Source organism: Gavia stellata, chromosome 27, assembly GCF_030936135.1.
Source record: "Gavia stellata isolate bGavSte3 chromosome 27, bGavSte3.hap2, whole genome shotgun sequence".
NCBI classification, from domain to species: domain Eukaryota; kingdom Metazoa; phylum Chordata; class Aves; order Gaviiformes; family Gaviidae; genus Gavia; species Gavia stellata.
Window position 1 is genome coordinate 7,036,164 of NC_082620.1, and position 17,891 is coordinate 7,054,054.

A 17,891-nucleotide genomic window follows, 5' to 3' on the forward strand; every position below is an offset into this window, starting at 1 on the left:
AGGCGAAATATCCCCAGGGGGGCAGTTCCCAGCGTGCTGGAGAGAGACATGGCTTCGTTCTGTGCAGTACATGCTCCCAAGTGTTTTCTGGACTCTGTAGTAATTTAATATCATTGGAATTTGTAGGGCAGAAATGGCTGCAGACTTTGGCTGTCATAATTAAAATTGTTATTAAAGGCAATATTGCAGTGATTAAATTTATCCCTAGGGTATTTTTGCAACACACTAATAACTTTGGTTGTTATGCAGTATTTGGAGCAAAACATGTTGAATTAGATTAAAACCTAAGATGTATTGGCTCAGGACATCTGGTTCTCACATCATTCTTTGGTGCTGCTGCTCAGCAGTGTGGTTCAAGACAAGGTCAAAATTTTGTGAGGCCAGGGAAGGAAGGCGGTTATGATGGGTTGCCTCCAGCATTTAAGTAGAATGGGAGATGGAGTTTCTTACACTTCTTTCTTCTTTAAAGAAGCTCAGCTTTCTGAACTGGTCAGCTTTGTTTTCCTGGTCTCTAGCCACAAATTTCACTGAAAGTGACAGGTTAATGTGAGAGCTGTTGAGATGGGAAACGAGTGCTGTTACATGATTATACAAAAAGGCAAGTTATGCTGGGAATATAATGAATGGTGGTTATTTTGCTGTTTAAACATCTTGCTTAAGCTTAGGTTGGTGCTTTATTTTGCTATCACTGAGAATCTTTGCATTGAAACCCCTCTCTTGTGAGAGTAGGGTTTGGAGAAGAGAAGTATATTTTTATCACTTTGTCTCGGGGCTTGACTAAGACATCTTTGATAAATTGTTAGAAAAGCATTCAGCGAAATACAGTGAAAATAGCATGCTGTAGCTGAGCTGTTTCAGATGTAGTACACAAATCCATGCTGGTTTTTGAAGCCAGTCTACAGTGCATGACACAGTGCAATAAAATGAATGCTGATCAGTGTTTCTTTTTAGCTGAGCTTTTTCCTAGCCCCCTTTCATTATCTTCTCTTTTGGAACAACTGCCAGCCTTGATAGTGTTTAAAACAGACAAAACCTCAACCATTCGAAAAATGATCTTCATCTTCCTCCTGTTGAGCTACAATCTGGATAACGAACATCCAATGATTATAAGAACATGTGTAAATAATCTCTCCCTCTTTTTAAACACATTAGGTTGTAAAGCACAGGTGGGAGATCTGTTAGCAGGTTAAGAAAGGTAGAAGACTTAGGCTTTTGGTGGATAAGTAAACAGTAAGTTCAAGCATAAGCTTTTTATCCTTCTGAGTCTCCACCTTCTCTCTCTAGGTATTAGATGGAAAATAAATACAGCATGCTGAGGTCAGCCCTATGCCTGGTAGGCTTCCCCTCCCCTTCCCCTGCGGAACGGCTGCTGAACTTGGGTTTGCTCTGTCTGTCTGGTCTGGGAGTTGCCAAGAGCCTGTCAGGAGGAGGTGCGCAGTTACGGGTAGGGATTGTGGCACTTCTGCAGTCATCTAGAAGAGTGGATTGTACCCTGGGCGAGCAACACAAACAGGTCCGTAAGGACTTTGGTGGCTTGGTATCTCATGAGAAAGCTTTCTGCTAGGGAACAGAGACTAGGAACAGCACGCACAAAACCAGCAGAGACGCTGCTATAACATTATGGGAATTGGAAGCTGCTTTAACAGGACATCAGACCCCCTGTTTACTATCACGTAGGTATTTTTTTTTTTCTTTTTTCTTAAGATGGGTTGGTGTGTATGCCTGTGATGTGGATTGCAGGGCAGGTAGAAAGGTCTGTGATATCCTGGAAACAGTCTAGCCACAACACCGCTGGTCTAATCTGCTCTGCTTTATTCAGCAAGTGAACTAGGCTGTGCAGCCCGCAGCTTAGGTTATGAAATGCGCTGAACTCCTTATGACTTTGAGCTAGGAGACTGCCTGAGCTATTAATGCTTTCATGGCCTGTACACCCTAGTAATGTCCGTAGGCATTGCTTTCAACTCAACGGTGGGATACGAGGGCAGCTGAAAGTCAGCTTCACTCTCCCTCTGAAGTGATGTCAGACTTTCTGGAGAGGTTACTAACCTTCTCCTTACTCCTCTCATTTTTCCCCCTCTCAGAGGCTCTGTTTTAATTGTGTGAGACTTCCATTAATGGACTTGAGTGTTCTCCTTTGGGAAGCGTGTGGATTGTAAGTGGCACAGCTGGCAATGAAAACGAACATGCCCTCCTGCTATGATGTTTAGGATTGCGTGATAATATTTGTAGCATGGCTTCCCCTGCTCTGTGTAGGCAATGGGGTGAAGTTGCTAAATCCAGATTTTGATGACTTTGTTTTGCAGATGTTGTACTTTATGCTGTAGAATGCTGATAAATAGTTATGTTAAAAAGTATTAATTTGCGTGCATTCACAGTAATCATACTTGGCCCTCAGTGAGCTGCCTTGCCCTAATATAATTTGTGGTTTGTGCATCTCATGGAGCGTATGGGGAATTTTTTCTTCTTTGGAGCTACTAGATTTTATTTTTGCCCTGCACAGCTCCCTCAAGACTCTTGAAGTCCTGAAAGAAGGATGATTTTTCCCTTCATGGTTAAGCACACTGTGTGCAAGTGAGTGAATGTAATAGTTTTGAATCTTTGTGTTTTTATATGTTCCACTTTTGAGTCAGCAAGATGCCATTCTGGTGTCTAACAACATGAGAGAGAGACCCCACCACAGTCCTGCTGCTTGTGTGTAGATAGGCATTTGTCTCCGCAGACTGTCACTGCAGTGTGCCTGTTCCTCATGCTCACACAGCAGCCTCTATTCCCAATTATCTGCATCCGACAGTTGAGAGCAACACAGAACTTTTTTAAAGCTCACCATAGATCTCACAATTTTTGATAATGTTTGAAGGTAAACCTGGGTCGTCTTTAGCCCAGTGTATTATTCACTAGTTGTCTTTCTGCCATCGGTGGAACAGTGCCTAAGTATTCTGAACTTCCTGGAGAGACCAGCTTTTAGGATCAAAGACCCTGTTCAGCTATTTTATTGTTTTCTCTCACTTCTAACGTGCTCTTCAGAACTCAAGCCATGTTTTTCTGTATGTAAGTGTGGTACACTGGTCCTCATATGACAGACATTGGTTGGAACAGAGCTTTATAAAGTGTGAATAGTAACAGTAAATTAATTTCTTTTCTCTTATTTTGTCTTTCCAGAGTCCTAGTGAGTCCTCGACAGAATTTGACTCGCATCACATTAAAAGGGACTTTCCAGGGGGCTAAAGTAGTCCGTGGCCCTGACTGGGAGTGGGGTAACCAGGATGGTAAGCTTCTTTTGAGATTTCCTGTAAAACACCGTTCAATTTTATTTTATTTATGTTTGTTTTTTCAAATTGCTAGTTGAAAATGCATGTGCTGAGCAGTAACTTCTAGGGGAGCTGTTCAGATGATGCAAGTTGCTGTTCTTTAGAGTATTAAATATTATTTGTTTTCTTGCATTTGTTTAAAAACATATCTGTGACATAAATTGTAGGCATTCATTCAGGGTGTGGGAGGGAAGTTTTCCTGCTCCTATTTCATAGATGTGAAAACTCATGGGAACCCTCCTGGAAGATCTGGTATAGAACTATAAATGTACACCATGTTACAAGAAAATAAAGACCCATCTTTTCCTGAAAAAGCTTCCGTTTACAGTGGGAATAAGGTTTGTCTGACTTTGTGTACAGTACTCCTCTTTCCTTTGGAGTTCTTTGGAATATCCTTATTTGGACACTTTTAAGAACAGTGAAGAGAAATGTTCTATAAGGAGTTTCACATGGAGCGTTAATGAAGAACTGTTTGCTGTGGTTGCTGGAGAATGGTTTCTGCTTTCTGTATGAATTGTAACTTCAGGCTGAAAATGCAAAGGGACAAAAATGCCTTTTCTAGAGCTGTGCTTGGGGTATCATGACTGTGTCTAATTCACTGATACCAATTTCTGTGTAGTGCTAGAGGGTTAAGGAAACTTTACTGCCTGTTTCTATTCCAGAGCCTTGTACACAGTGTAATGTTTACAGGTTCTTTTTTCCCTTAATTATTAAGTTGTAAGTCCAAAGGTTTCCAGTGTTGACTCCACCATTTATTGGAGCTCTGGGTTCAGTGGAGGACATGGATACTTGCAGGGTCTGAGAGCAAAAGAAGCTTATGCTCAGTACAGCTTATCCGTCCTTTTGAGATCAGATGAACATTTACATGTCTGAGACTGAAGACACGTAAGGCCAGCCACTCAGTTCTCTCTAATGAGTACCGCCTTGCCTTTGATGGAGCTGCCCCCATCCGCAGCCTTTTGCTCTTCTGAACTTAGCTTCCTGGTAGCACTAACACATCAAGTCTATTTCCACTGAAGAAGGAGGTAACATATAAGTAGTGGTAGTAAATAACCTTGCAAACCCTGTAAAAGGGTTCTGGTAAGTTTATGTATTGAACATGTGGTCTTGCGTGTCTGGTAAGGGCAATAGCAGCTACTTGAGAAATCTGATCGAATGGTCTTGCTTTTATTTGCCTGTGTCTTTTTAGTATTCTGGCTGCCTGAGCCCCTTACAGAAATTAGCACTGATTGCAAAATTTTCTCTGCTGTGGTCAGGGTGCACCCTGGCAGCTCTTCAGTCACTTCAACCTTTTCATTGAATATGTATTTTTGCTTACTACCCAGAGTCCAAACACCATGGAAGTGGAAGCTAGTGCACTCCTCAGAGAAAAGCATCTGAACAGGGTGAGGGGGGAGATGCTTTTTGTTGTTGTTCAATCTGAATCCCTGCTGCAAGAGGCAAACATTAAGTTTTTTTATCACTGGTGCTAAGTTTCTGTCAGCACTAATTCGAGGCCAGTGATACCTACCAGGTTTCTTGCAGACTGAAAGAGCGGGGAGAGGACAGCAATCTGCTACAACCTGTCCGTGTTAATAATATAGTCATAGGAGCACAGTGTTGCTGCAACATCACTCTTTTCCCATACTTGAACATCCAGATGGTACCATCCAGGAGCTCTCCTTTCCCGTGGTTAGTAACTGCGTATTGGATGTAACCTCCTTTTCTGAGAGCTGTCATCCTGATTAATTTTGGACTGGACAGTTGGTGGTGGTTATCTGCAGAAAGGAAGATTAAAATTACTGTTAGCTGCCCTATTGCTAGGATCTGGGTTCTAACCTGGAAGGCGCTTTTAGGCACAGCTGTGCAGGTTACATCACAGAAGTGCTTTTGGTAACTTAAATTGTATTTTTGTGAATAATACTCATGTGGGTGGATATCTGGAGTGCTGGTCTGGCAACAGGCTGCAGCGTGAATTGTGTACAGAACTGGGATCCCACCTGCCATTTCTAGGGAGACATTTTAAAGGCAGATAGGATTTAAAAAGTATTTTTCTTCCAGTAAAAATCAAGAGATATTGGGACTTTCTGATTCTTAGACTAGCTCTCTAAAGGTGTGTTCTTGTTATTGATAGAACTGACAATAAAGCCCACTGGTTTGTCTGTATTATGCTTTTTAGATAGATATGCAGTTAGATGAGGAAGTTAACTCCTTTAAGCTGTTAAATTCCAAGACACTGCAGGCAATTAGAAGCTCACTGTCTTCCCTGGTGAGACAGACAGATGTTGCTGTCCCCGTTTGGGAAAGCACTAGACACAGTGACTTGGCGGCAGGGTGACGTAGGGAATCTGCAAATTCTGACTGCTGTCACTAGGTTTGGTGTTGATAGACTGTGGTCTCTTGGATGAGAGTACGTCCCATGTGCCCAGCCAGATTTACCTTCTCATAAATATACCCTCCTGTTCTGCATTGTTTCAGTAGTACTCCTGCTTGCTTGGGCAGGTGAAGAGAAGTACCAGAACAAACTTTAGTTGATGTTCCTCCACCTGGCCAGTGTTGGGGAGAGATTAAAGATCTTGGGTGGATTTTACAACGCTGCTGTGTTTTTATCTTGCCACAGCGTGGTGCCGTGACGCTGTGCGTTGCCTCGCTAGGCAGTGTTTCTGTACACCAGGAGGAATGGCTGCTTCTACACAGAATTCAGCTTTTCCATATTTGTGTTCCAAAGTAAATGGCTGGCTGGCTTTCAGTGAGTTTAATGCAGAGATTCTCTTCCAGTTGGTCAAACTGAGTTGTCTCGTGGTTTAATTTCCCTAATTAAAAAAGGTGACTGAGGTCTCTTGTGCTTTCTGCAGATCAAAGTGAATCATACAAGCTGTAAGGAAGTTGTATGAGCTGCTGAATAATTTTTTTTTTGTGTGATTTCCTTCTTTCATGTATATGAAGAACACTTGACTGGAGGGCACTGCTTCAGGCAGCAGTATGCTGTCAGTGAAGCAGACCTGTGTGCTTCTGTTCAACGTGTAAAGCTGGCCTACGATAGGGCCAAACAGAAATCCATCCTGGCGGCAACCTCTCTGTCAGAATTTTGTCTGCCCCATCTATAGACTTTTGGCTCTGTGCCTACTCCTCTGTGGTGAACAGTTGGAGAGCTGACAAGTTTTTTCCTTATTTTTTACTTAGTTAAGATACAAATGTCATTAAATTATATCCCAGTAAACGTCCGAGTGTCGGGTGAGTTTCTGTATATTGCTCTCAGTGAAAATGCAAGCTGGACACTTTTTTTCTCCTCTTTTTCCATCAGGTGGTGAAGGTAAAACTGGACGTGTGGTTGATATTCGTGGCTGGGATGTAGAGACCGGACGCAGTGTGGCCAGCGTCACATGGTCTGATGGTACCACAAATGTCTACAGAGTTGGACACAAGGGAAAAGTGGACCTGAAATGTACTGTGGAGGCATCTGGTGGCTTTTACTACAAAGAGCATCTCCCAAAATTAGGTGTGTAGAGACAAGTCTTCTGTTGAGAAATTCTGATTCACAGAGCCACTTCCTGACACTAAAGCCATTTTGCTTGGAAGACAGAAAATCAGCAGGTGGTTTTATAAAGTTCCCATGTAATGTGTACCATTTAAACAAAGTAGTCTGTGTGTGAACATATTGCTTTATTTCAGAGCGGTTAGTAAAGTAGTTTGGCCTTTCAGTGGTAAGATTGTGTAAGACCTTCAGATGCCCACAGCTGTATCCCAAGGAGGGATCTTCTGCCAAGGCAACTTCTTGCTGCTGCAGATGCATGAAACTCCCTTGGGAGTGCCTGCATCTGTCAGCAGAGACTTCAAGCCAGTGTCAGTTTTGTTAATCGGAAGTTTTTCATTCTTTAGGCAAGCAGTGGTCCAACTGGTGTTCACTGTGCTTTTAGAGAACAAATATTATTGTTCTGGTGGACCGAAAACTGTGTTGAAGGGGAATGTGACAAAGTGGAGATTTCTGAGAATGGAGCTGCCAGATACTTGCCTGGAAGGGAGATAGGAAAAATTGTGGGAAAAGGTGATGTCTATATTGGTAACTTACTGCAATCCAATCCACCTTTCCTCTTAACTCTAATGAAACAAAGGAAGCTACTTGTGGTTTTGGATTTGTGGCATTTTTTACTAAGGTTTAATTTAGTTGTATTTTTTTTAATGAGGTGCAGGGGCCATCTTTTGCTCCCCTGAAGGAAAACAGAGTTCTTGAGTTTGCAGCAGCAGAATCATGTCTTTCTCATTCTTTTCTCTCCCTGAGCAGCTTGGCAAGAGCATGAGGGAAGGGAAGGGTTGGATGGGGAGCTTATTTCCAGGGGTACGGCCTCTCACTACACAGGAAGGCTGGGAGGGTGAAGCACTCCACAAAGCAAGCTATGTGGCTGCCTATGGAAGAAAACTTATTCTGAGTACTGTGTGGGTGTGTCTGCTGAAGAACAGTTGTGGGTGACTGAATTGCTAAGAACTGCTACTGATGCCTGACATGACGTGAGAGGCATCATTCAAAGGCATTTCCCTCTCTGGGAAGGGACAAAATTGTGTCTTGTTAAAACTACCTCACATTTAACCCATGTCAATATCCAGTTAGAGCTACATGCTCTTGATCTCTCTGCATAGTGCTGCCCCATAGAGTGTGTAGGCCATACTCCACAATAGAAAAAGGGTTTTACACCATTCTGCCCCAATTAAGCCTATGTTGATTTGCAACCCTTGTTACAAAGCCAAATGAGACACAAAGCGTATTATTGCATCCTGCACATATGTGGGTGGTGTCATTCTTTTTAGGAAAACCAGCTGAACTGCAGAGGAAAGAAAGCACAGACAGGCATCCATTCCAGCATGGGGACAAAGTGAAATGCCTGCTGGACATTGACATCTTGCGGGAGATGCAGGAGGGCCATGGTGGCTGGAATCCTAAAATGGCTGAGGTAAGCGTCTGCTTGCTCCTATTCTCTCGGTAATGTATCAGTCACTATTTCAGACCACCTAAGTAGGCACTGGCTAGGAAGTTTCCAGAACATCTTTGTGTAACATGTTACCTTCTATATTTATATTGTATTGACTGAATCACAAATACAAATTCTTTAGTGATAGGACACTGGGGTGAGATTTATTTTTTTCGACTCGGATAACCTGTGTTGTATAAGAATTGCCTTGTGGAGCCCTGCATAATTTCTAAGAGTCTACAATGGGTCAAAAGAGTTGCTCAAAAGTCTTGGAAGCCAGTGCGAAAAACTAATAGCAGGTTTGTTTGTCTTTAAATGAGCTGTGGATCTTTTCCTTGGAGCTCTGGATCCATTCCCTGTTTGGCTTCTTTTGTAGTGTGCATTACTACTAATGAAAGTTATGTGTTTTGTCAACAGTGGGCTCTATCCCTGGCCAGGGCTAAAATTTCTCAGCCCATATGATGTTCTTGGAGCTTAGCCTGTTGTCTTGTCTTTAGTTTGAAGAGCTATCAGTCTGTTGTCTAAAAAAACCTCAGATAATAGAGGAAGTAAAGATAGTAATGACACCTATTACTGTAGTATGGCATCTCAGGGGGCCATCATGGAAGCAAGTCTCTAGGGGGTTGTGAACATTTGGTGTGGGCTTATGTTCAGATGAAACGATAACAGCTAAATGAATAAATTTGGCATTTAAATTAAAAGGTCTGTGCTTTTTGTTTCTCTTTAAGTCAACTTTCTTGGCTTTTAATAGTCTGCAGATATTGCCCAAAATAGATTAAATTACCTTCATGTATTGAAGAGGGCAGTACTGCTGTTGTGCAGTAGATTTACTGCAAGACAAAATCACATTTTGATACTCACCATTACAGTAATAAGACCTGTCTCTGAGCCTGTGTTAGTAACTTGTATAAAAATGGCTTTTTGGAGAGGGAGGGAAGTGTATAGCCACAAGTGACCCGAATGCCTGCTACACCCAAGTCAGTAAGCTGAATAATCTGCAGGTCTGATTCCGAGACAGCTGTCTGAAGCCTTGGTATATGAAGCACTGCTATAAAATTATAAAGACACATTTTATATGTATCCTAGCCCAGCCTGCCCTGTAGGTGAGTGGTCTTTTGAAATCAGACTTTAAAATGTCAAGGCAAACTACGTCATTTCAGTTTCAATGTGGAAATCTATTAACTGAGCATCGGTCTCTTTTTTTAGCCTGGCAGGCAGGGACTTACCGTCTTCTGGCATGAACTTTAAGAAGGCTGTCAGTGGAGCCATGAGGTTTTTTTATTCCAGCTAAGGCCTTCAGCCCCAAAGCTATAGTTTTTGAATGTTGCTGTGTAGCTAACATAGTCTTCTAGGCTGTTAAACCTCCGCACTCCTGAATTCCTGTTGTTGGTGAATGCAGGGGTAGGGAGGGATATTCAACAGAGAAACGGTAACTTCCTGTCGTCTCAGAAATCGGTAATTTTTGTCTCCTTTAAAGCTATCAGCTGCTCAGGACCTGCCAGAATCAACAGATACAGAATACTGCACTACACAACTATACTTTGTTTTCTGTAGTCTCCTCTACCACGCCTGGTTGTGGGGTTTTTTTTCTCTCAGAGCATGCCTTGCTGGTATTATACTGCAGAACAATGTTGTAATCTCTGCCCACCTTTGTCATTTGGAAAGAGGAGGACAATTTGTGCTGCATTTTCAAGGAATTTCACACTTTGTATTCCTATCACCCTCCTCCCCCAATATGCCGCTACTTTAGAGGAGCTTCTTAAGCAGCCTTTCGCTCCTTTTGCAGAAAAACAGTGACTGCATCTCATTTAAAGCAGGTTTGGGAGCACTGTTAGTCTGTAAATGGGAAGTGGTGGGTAATTTAGCCATCTATGCCTTGGATGCCTGTTTTCCCAACTATTAAGCAATGTGATTTATTTAGGGGGTTTCCCCTACTTTTTTTTTCCCCCCTGTCAAAAGTTCATTGGCCAGACAGGGACTGTGCACAGAATCACGGACAGAGGGGACGTGAGGGTCCAATTCAACAGTGAAACCCGCTGGACTTTCCATCCTGGAGCTCTGACTAAGGTAGGTGCTGATAGGTGAGCTCGGCCAGAACTAGAAACGCTGCAGGGAATGGCTGTCAATTTAGCCTGCTGTGTTAGGACACAATGTGTCTCAAGAAAGTGCCAAAGAAATATACTGCTATTCTAAAACCAGTAGTTCTAGGCAGAATTACCTTGCAAGCCATCAGAGCTAAGACAGATGGTTGCAGACAGTGGGAGTTGGGCTACTAGGCTGTGTCCAGTTTTATGAACCTTGGTATTTCAAATGTTGTAAGTTCTTAAGGTAAATTTCATTTCTTAATTTCAGCTTCTTTGATAAGAGTGGTAACAGTAGACCTACAGTAGCTCATCCTTCTGCAGCTACCTTTCATCTGTGATGAACCTTCTTTCACATCATTTTCTTTTTTTTTTTTTTCCTTGTTCTTGTGTCTTCATGTTATTCTCCTTTTTGCATCTTTCTTTGTCTTGCTTCTCTTTGATTCTTCTGGATGACCTGAGTCTTTAATCCAGCTCTTTTAATTTTGTGTCTGCATTTCTAAAGCTCATAGCTCTGGCCTTCCCCAGAGGTTTGAGGACTTGAAATGTGGATGATTAGAAACAGGGCTAATAGGTATAGAAGGAGCTGCTGGAAGACTACAAAATTCTGAAAGACCTGAACAAGGTCATAATGCTAAAAACTCCAATACCAATGGAAAATGCAGCATCAGGCTATTTTGCACAGAATTAGTCTGCTTTGAAAAGTGTGTTTTGACAGTGCTCCCTTCTTAGCTCAGTGAGCAAAGGGAGCATCTGGCAAATTACCAGTACAGATAAACTCTGGTTTCCCTTTTCTGTTTTAAATAACAAACAGATTTAACTTCCTTATTAAAGTGAATTAAAATCTCCAGTGCCAAGTCAGGTATAGTGAGGAGATGGACCAAGGAAAGTTCCTTATGTACTTTATACTGGTATTAATTATAAATGGTTTGAAGAGGAAAGAAAAGAAGAAAAATGTTCTGTCCCAAATTATTTCCCTACTTAAATGTGCACTTGGCTTAAAACAGAAATACCCCAGCCCTTGGACTATGTTTATTTTGCAGTGCAGGGATTACAGATTTCTTGGTAGTTGTACTTATGTTTTGTAATGCCTTGGTTTTTGAGTCAGTGGGCTTCTTGTTTGGTTGGGTTTTCTGAGGGTGGGGTTGGGGTGGAGGGGCTGATCGCTGATTTTTTTTCTGGCTTCGTCCCCCAAAAGCTTATGACTTTCTTTTTCTTGTAGCTCAACACCTTTTGGGTTGGTGATGTTGTCCGGGTGATAGATGATATGGAAACAGTGAAGCGATTCCAACCTGGTCATGGGGAGTGGACAGATGAAATGGCACCTGTGAGTGCGCGCCAGTTCCAGGACAGTCCAGTAACTTCCCGAGTTTTCCCAAGCAATTAGTAATAGTGACTGGGCTTGCATTGCCCTCCAGTATTCCTGCTGGTCAGTGAGTGCACAGACCTTTCTGGGACTGCTGGGGCCTTGCAAAATAAATGTTGCCTAGTGCTATTGGCTATCGGTAATACAATCCTATTGCAGCACCCAAAGCAAAGTGGGTAGATGGGGAATCTGACAAAGGATTTGGCTGCCAGTAAGTCAGATGAGAGGTTTCACTAACCAAAGTAAACAAGTCCTCTTATGCCCTTCCTAATTCTCTGGAACGAGGCAGGAAAGTGTCCAAGTGGAAAAATGGTCTGATGGGACCAGTATGGCTAAAAAGCAGAATACAGGTGTCCTCCAGGAGCAATTAAATGCACAGAGGAAACCTTTCCTAGTACAAATTCTACCAGTTCTCTCAGAGTTCTTCAGACCATGTTTTGTTGTTTCACCACCCTCCTCTCCAGACGTTTGTAGTGTGTCTGGGAAACCCTCCTTATGTAAAACCAGTAATCGAGAAACTGCTGAGAACCCTCTGGTGTCCTTGAAGTGGGAGTTGTCTGCGAGTGTGTCACTGTTCGGAGCTTCTTTTCACACAGCAGGAGTGCCGCCTGCGAAACCACTCCTAGAAGCATTGCATTGGTTCTGAGATGCAAAGGCATGCTGCAGCTTACCTTTTAAAAACCATTTCTCTCTTTCCATTGCAGACCCTGGGGCACATTGGCAAAGTGATCAAAGTCTATGGGGATGGAGATTTACGAGTGTCGGTTGGAGGGCAGTCCTGGACATTTAACCCAGCTTGCCTGACAGCCTATCAGAGAGATGAGGAAGCAAACCTCATGACGACGGAGAATGCAAAGGAATCAAAAAGTGAGATAGTGAGAACAGAGATACCTGATCTGTGGGGGATTGTGAAATGGTTGCCCTGGTGTAACAACAGCAACACTCTTTGGACGGTGTTAAACTCCAGCTGCCTGTTCTTCCCTGGTCAGAGCTCCAAAGCCAAGCTGTGCCTTACTGGGGAAGCAAAGCTGGCCTTAACAGGAAAATACAGAATTTAGGACTCGGGAATGCTGAGTCCTAGCACTGGCCTAGGTTCCGTACTTGCTTCTGCCTTAATCTGTCTCAATTTCCTGGTCCATCCTGCTGCATTTCCTGTAGGAGGATACTGATTCTTGAATGCTTGTGAAATATTCCCAGGTCCTGGTGTGGAAGTGTTGTCAAATCAATGATTATTTTGCCCAGTCCACCCCGAAACTGAATTTGGGATCACATGATGCGTAGAGAGGATTTTGTCTGTTTTGCACATCTGCTCATAAATTTTTTTTGTAGCCTCACCATACTTATTTCCTGTAGATGTCAGAATCATGTGGGAGAGAGGACAGACCTGCCGGGCTTTTTTTGTTTTGCTGTGTAGATGGGTCTTAAACTGTTTACTCAAGTTAGACTTCAGGGAAAACTTGCATATGAGCCCAATCTTTTTAACTTTGCTCTGTCTGGAGAACTGTAACACCTCTGTCCTCTCAAGTACTCAAAAGTCTGTAATTAGAGGGCCCATCTGAAAGGACCTGTATTTCTTCCTACAGCATCATTTCCAAAACCATGCATTCCTCTTCAGATTATTTGCTTTAGTAGTGATTTTTCTGTGTTGGTCTTCTGTAGCATGGTCTCATGTCTTTTGAGTTCTCAGAACATCAGACTTGTAAAGCAAAAGTTCCATGTAAGCCACAAATTTGTAAAGCTCTTTGTGTGAACTAAGTATCAGAGGTACAGCAGGCCCATACTGTGCTTATACAGCTGTACTATGCCAGCTGTACGCATGTGCACACATGCTCTTTGGCCCTCTTAACCTGTGGCTGTTCCTCATTCCTACCAGGTACTTTGATTACCATATTGGAGAAACTGCTGTCCCAGAAGACCGAGTCAGAGCATGCCGGCTGCCTGGTCATTTGTGCAGCACTCAACAATGCAGCTAAAGTTCGGGAGCTCCTTCAGAAGTACCCAGACAAGGCAAGTTTTGAAGACATCCTGAATGGTTACTTTTTGTTGCTCTTTCAAATACTGTCATAAAATTTTATAGTCAAGTGGGGAAAAGGATGGGAGAAAAATAATAGATTTTTCAGACCTAGTATTAGCTCCTAACAGCTGGAAAATTATTTTGCTGCAACTTAGGATTAAACTTGTATGTTAAATGTGCATATTTTATGGCTCCAGTTTGTGGCATTAAATCTGAACTGGAATTAAGTCCTTACAGCACATTTCCAAAGCTGGCTTTTACCAAGTTTCCTGTATGGACACGGCACCTCTAGAATTAGGGGGAGATGCATTTATCTATATGAAAACAGTAGTAAGATGTCCAAGTATGTAGCCTGTGTTTGAAAAGAAAGCCACGGGTTGTGTCTGGTTGAATCTGTCTGCCCTTAGATGGCCTTGCAAAATGGTATTGTTGGAATCAGGAAAGTGAAAGGGTGCCCAGATCCTGATGCTGTGCATGTCTGTGCAGTGTCTTATCTCACATCTGACTGGAGCAGAGAACTGGGCTTGCCTTGTTGCTGAACAATTTATGTGCTTGCAGAGTGCCAAACTGTTAGGATCACATCTATTCAAATCACTGCTCTTTCAAGCTGCCTCTTTGAAGGTTCAAGCTCCTTCGGTGAGCGGTACAAGGTTTATACACAGGTTAAAAAAGGAGAACCAGAGAGCAAAGTATTTCAGCAGTGTCCTTGGAAACCATTGGTAACAAAACGTAAGTTTTGTTGAGGCTATGTCTGCGTGGCTGGATGGAGCAGCTGGATGTTGTGAACCAGGAAAACTAGGATCAATTCTGAAGGAACCCCTGTGAAGCTGATTTAGGGGTTAGTTGTCTGGTATTTATTATAGTTCTTTATTTACAAAGATAACGGGGCCTCTGGGGTTGGGAGGAATAGACAAACACCTGCAATTGTCGAATTTATCCCAGATAAGAAAGTGCCAAGAGTCAGGAATCCATTACGTTATTAGTTATTTTTACTAGATTTCTATTTCTATTCTATATTCTATTTCTATTCTAATATTAATAAATTAGTTATTTCTATTAGAGTGTAATATACAGCAAGAGGAGGTTGGATTTGAGGCTCACTTAGTAGTGCAAGTTGGAATTGCTTGCCAAGGCTTTTCCAGCTTATCAGCACTGTCTGTCTTGTGTAAATGGCAGAATAACACAGTGGCCTCTAATGCCTCTTTGCCTGAATGACTCACCCATCATTTTGAGTGACTCAAGGGAAGTCTCGCTTGTCCTGCTCTCCTGACTGCTGCATAGAACCAGCTGCAGGGGAAAAAAACCTTCTGTTCTCTTTGCCAGTCTGCTGAGGTTTTGCTGGCTCCTTCATCTCTTCTCCTTAGCCTCCCACTGGTTTCAGTAGCTTCTTGTCCATTTTTTTTCTTGCCTTTCATACAGCCTCTCTTTGTTCTTCAGTCTCTTTAATTCTCAAAAAATCTCATTGCAGCTCTTCAACACTGCCGATATACCCTCCAGCCATTGTGCCCAGTAAAGTACCTGGAATAACATAGAACAATGGGGACTTGGCATCTTCAAAGCCTTATGCAAAGCTAACTTGATCTCCTCACACGTTTCCCTGTTGGGAAAGGAATTGTTGGCAGAGATGTCAAGAAGTATTCTGCTTGCAGGCATAGAGGGATTTGGCATCAGAACTGCAATTAGAGTCCTGGCTTCCAGCTCTGTTCACTCGCTTCTCCCTTCTTGACTAAATGTGCTGTCCCCTTCCCCTTTAGAAATATTCTGGGACAAGGTCAGCCTTGTAGTTGATGTACGTAAAGTGGAGCCAACGGGGCACGGATTCTGATTAGCATTTCTGAGCCTGCAAGTGTTCTGCAGCTAGTGACTTCCATCGTGCTGGGCCTGCTCTAGAACAGAGCTAAGGCCTGAATACAAGGCAAGGTCTTTCCTAATTAAGCTGTTTGCTGTCTCTGCCCTTCCTGTAGGTCGATGCAAAGAACCAGGGCAGAACTGCCCTGCAGATTGCCTCTTATCAGGGGCATCTGGATGTTGTGAAGATTTTGCTGCAGGCACATGCCGCGGTCAATCTAAGGGATGAAGAGGGGGATACGGCACTGCACTACGCAGCTTTTGGGTAGGATATCTTTCTTCTTGCTATCTCTGATACAAGACCTAAAGGGGCTGCAAAAGGACATTTCTAGATATAAACGGGCAGTCTGTGTAAAGGGTGTGGGGCTGACGGAGGCTTCTCTCTGATTTTACCTTATGTTAGCAATTGGCCTTTGAGTTTCAGGGCCACAGGTGGGTTTCTTAGTGCACTAATTTAACCTCCACAGGTCAGTTTCCATGCTAGAAATTTTGGGGGAGACTCAGAACAAGTGATAAGGAGGTTTTGGTGATCAGATTTTTTTCAGGGGCATGGGGTGGTGGTGTGATTGGTTGGGATTTGTTTGGTTGGTTGGTTTCTGTAAGTGCATGTGTTTTCCAGAGCAAGATGAAAGGTTGAATTACGTTGTCAGTTACCAGGGAAGAATTCATCGTTAAGAGCAGGAGATTCTTGTTGATTTAAAGCAAAGAGAGAGCAGATTCTAGAGTATAAATTAGGAAGGTTTTGGTGTGTTTGGTTTTGTGTTTTTGTTTGGCTTTTTTTAATACTAAGAGGAGGTGGGATGAGGTTGAGAGGGTACAAAACCCAAGAAGTTCTGTTGCCTTGCATGGAGGAAGATTTTACTGTCTGTGTAGGATTGAATCTAATCTGTCTTACTCCTTGCTTTTAAATCAGAAACCAAGCTGAGGTTGCCCGTGTGCTTATTGGTAAAGGAGCCAGTGCAGACCTGTTAAACAATGCAAAGCGCACAGCATTGTATGTTGCTGTCAGTCAGGGATTCACAGAGGTGGTGCGGACCCTCTGTGAGCTCAACTGTGATGTCAACCTGCCAGTAAGTTTCGGGTTTTGTGGGATTTGGGGCAGGGGGTGTGTGTGTTTGAGGGTTTTTTTGTTGTTTTTTTGAGCTGGGGAGGTGCTTCTTTATGTCTTACACCATTTGTTGCTTTGTAGAATTTGAAGGTCATTCTTTTAAAATGTGCTACTGTGCATTGCACTGAGGAAGTATTCCTCTAACTTCGGTAGTCTGAAATTCCAGGTTTGGGTCTGCCCCTTCATCATTGTGAGTCTGCTCAGCTCTATCCAGTAGCACTCTCTCTGCTGTGCTGACTTGGGCTTCCAGTGAGAGCTGACTTGCTGCTAATGTGCGTTCTTGAGACACTCCTGTTCCCAGCAATAAGGAGTGGTGACATTTTTAAGACTGGCATTTAGGAACTTGAAGGGCAGTGACAGTGAATTGGACCCAGCCCATTTTTAGGGTGTGCTTGCATGATGTTGGGGCTGCACTGTGCTGGGTCAGTCTCTCAAAGCTAGTTAGGAATGTTAGCACCTGTCTGCTCAGCAGCTGGTTTCAAGCCCTGGGGAAACAATTTCACAAAGACTATGAAACTGCTATGGATGCCAGTGGTGTTTGGCCTGGAGTTGATGTGACCTGGTGACATGATGAATCTTCTTGTCTTGAACTGTCCCTCAGGGTGAGCTGTTTCATTTGACACTCTGCGGTAGGTAACCTGTATTCTGCTTTGGTATCCTTGTATAGAATTCCCAGGGAGACACCCCCCTGCATTATGCTGTCGCTTCAGATTACAAAGTCGTTATTGAGATTCTCACTGAAGTACCCAACATAGACTTCACTGTCCAAAATTGTCAAGGCTTCAACCTGCTCCACTATTCTGCTCTGAAAGGCAACAAGCTGTAAGTGACCTTTTTTCATTTTTACTGCTTTTACGAATGTTAACTCGTGCTTGCTGTCTTAACAGTAAGAAGGTAGCAGATGTAGTTCTAGATAGCTAGGCAGGAAATGGTTGGTTATACATTTCTTGGGTTTAGATATGGCTAGGTATAGCTGTTGCCCTCCTTCATGCATTCACAGGAAACTGCTCCCCATCCCACCTTTCTCATACCTCTGTAGCTTGGCTAGGAAATCTGTCTGCTTCTGGATAGTCTCCTTAGATGTTTGGGTTCACACATGGAAGGACAGGAGAAGGTCTGTAGTAAACAGTACTTGAAAAGACTGCATCTAACTGAGAGGGTGTGGAATTCTTCCAAGGATAAATCTGCTCATTATTTTCATAGCAGTGTGAGTTTACCCTACT

General features: G+C 43.0%; 1 protein-coding gene across 2 annotated transcripts in view; it reads left to right on the plus strand.

Moving 5' to 3' along the window:
* MIB2 (MIB E3 ubiquitin protein ligase 2) overlaps positions 1 to 17,891 on the plus strand; it is a 51,548-nt gene that overhangs the window by 23,875 nt on the left and 9,782 nt on the right. Inside the window, exons 4-13 of one of the 2 annotated variants that reach the window (XM_059829946.1) lie at positions 3,160 to 3,266; positions 6,592 to 6,786; positions 8,091 to 8,233; positions 10,211 to 10,318; positions 11,555 to 11,659; positions 12,403 to 12,565; positions 13,572 to 13,705; positions 15,677 to 15,825; positions 16,474 to 16,630; positions 17,336 to 17,490. In XM_059829946.1, the coding sequence (XP_059685929.1) occupies positions 3,160 to 3,266; positions 6,592 to 6,786; positions 8,091 to 8,233; positions 10,211 to 10,318; positions 11,555 to 11,659; positions 12,403 to 12,565; positions 13,572 to 13,705; positions 15,677 to 15,825; positions 16,474 to 16,630; positions 17,336 to 17,490 (1,416 nt within the window). The remainder of the gene's footprint in view (positions 1 to 3,159; positions 3,267 to 6,591; positions 6,787 to 8,090; positions 8,234 to 10,210; positions 10,319 to 11,554; positions 11,660 to 12,402; positions 12,566 to 13,571; positions 13,706 to 15,676; positions 15,826 to 16,473; positions 16,631 to 17,335; positions 17,491 to 17,891) is intronic. The other variant, XM_059829947.1, reaches the window with a different exon arrangement.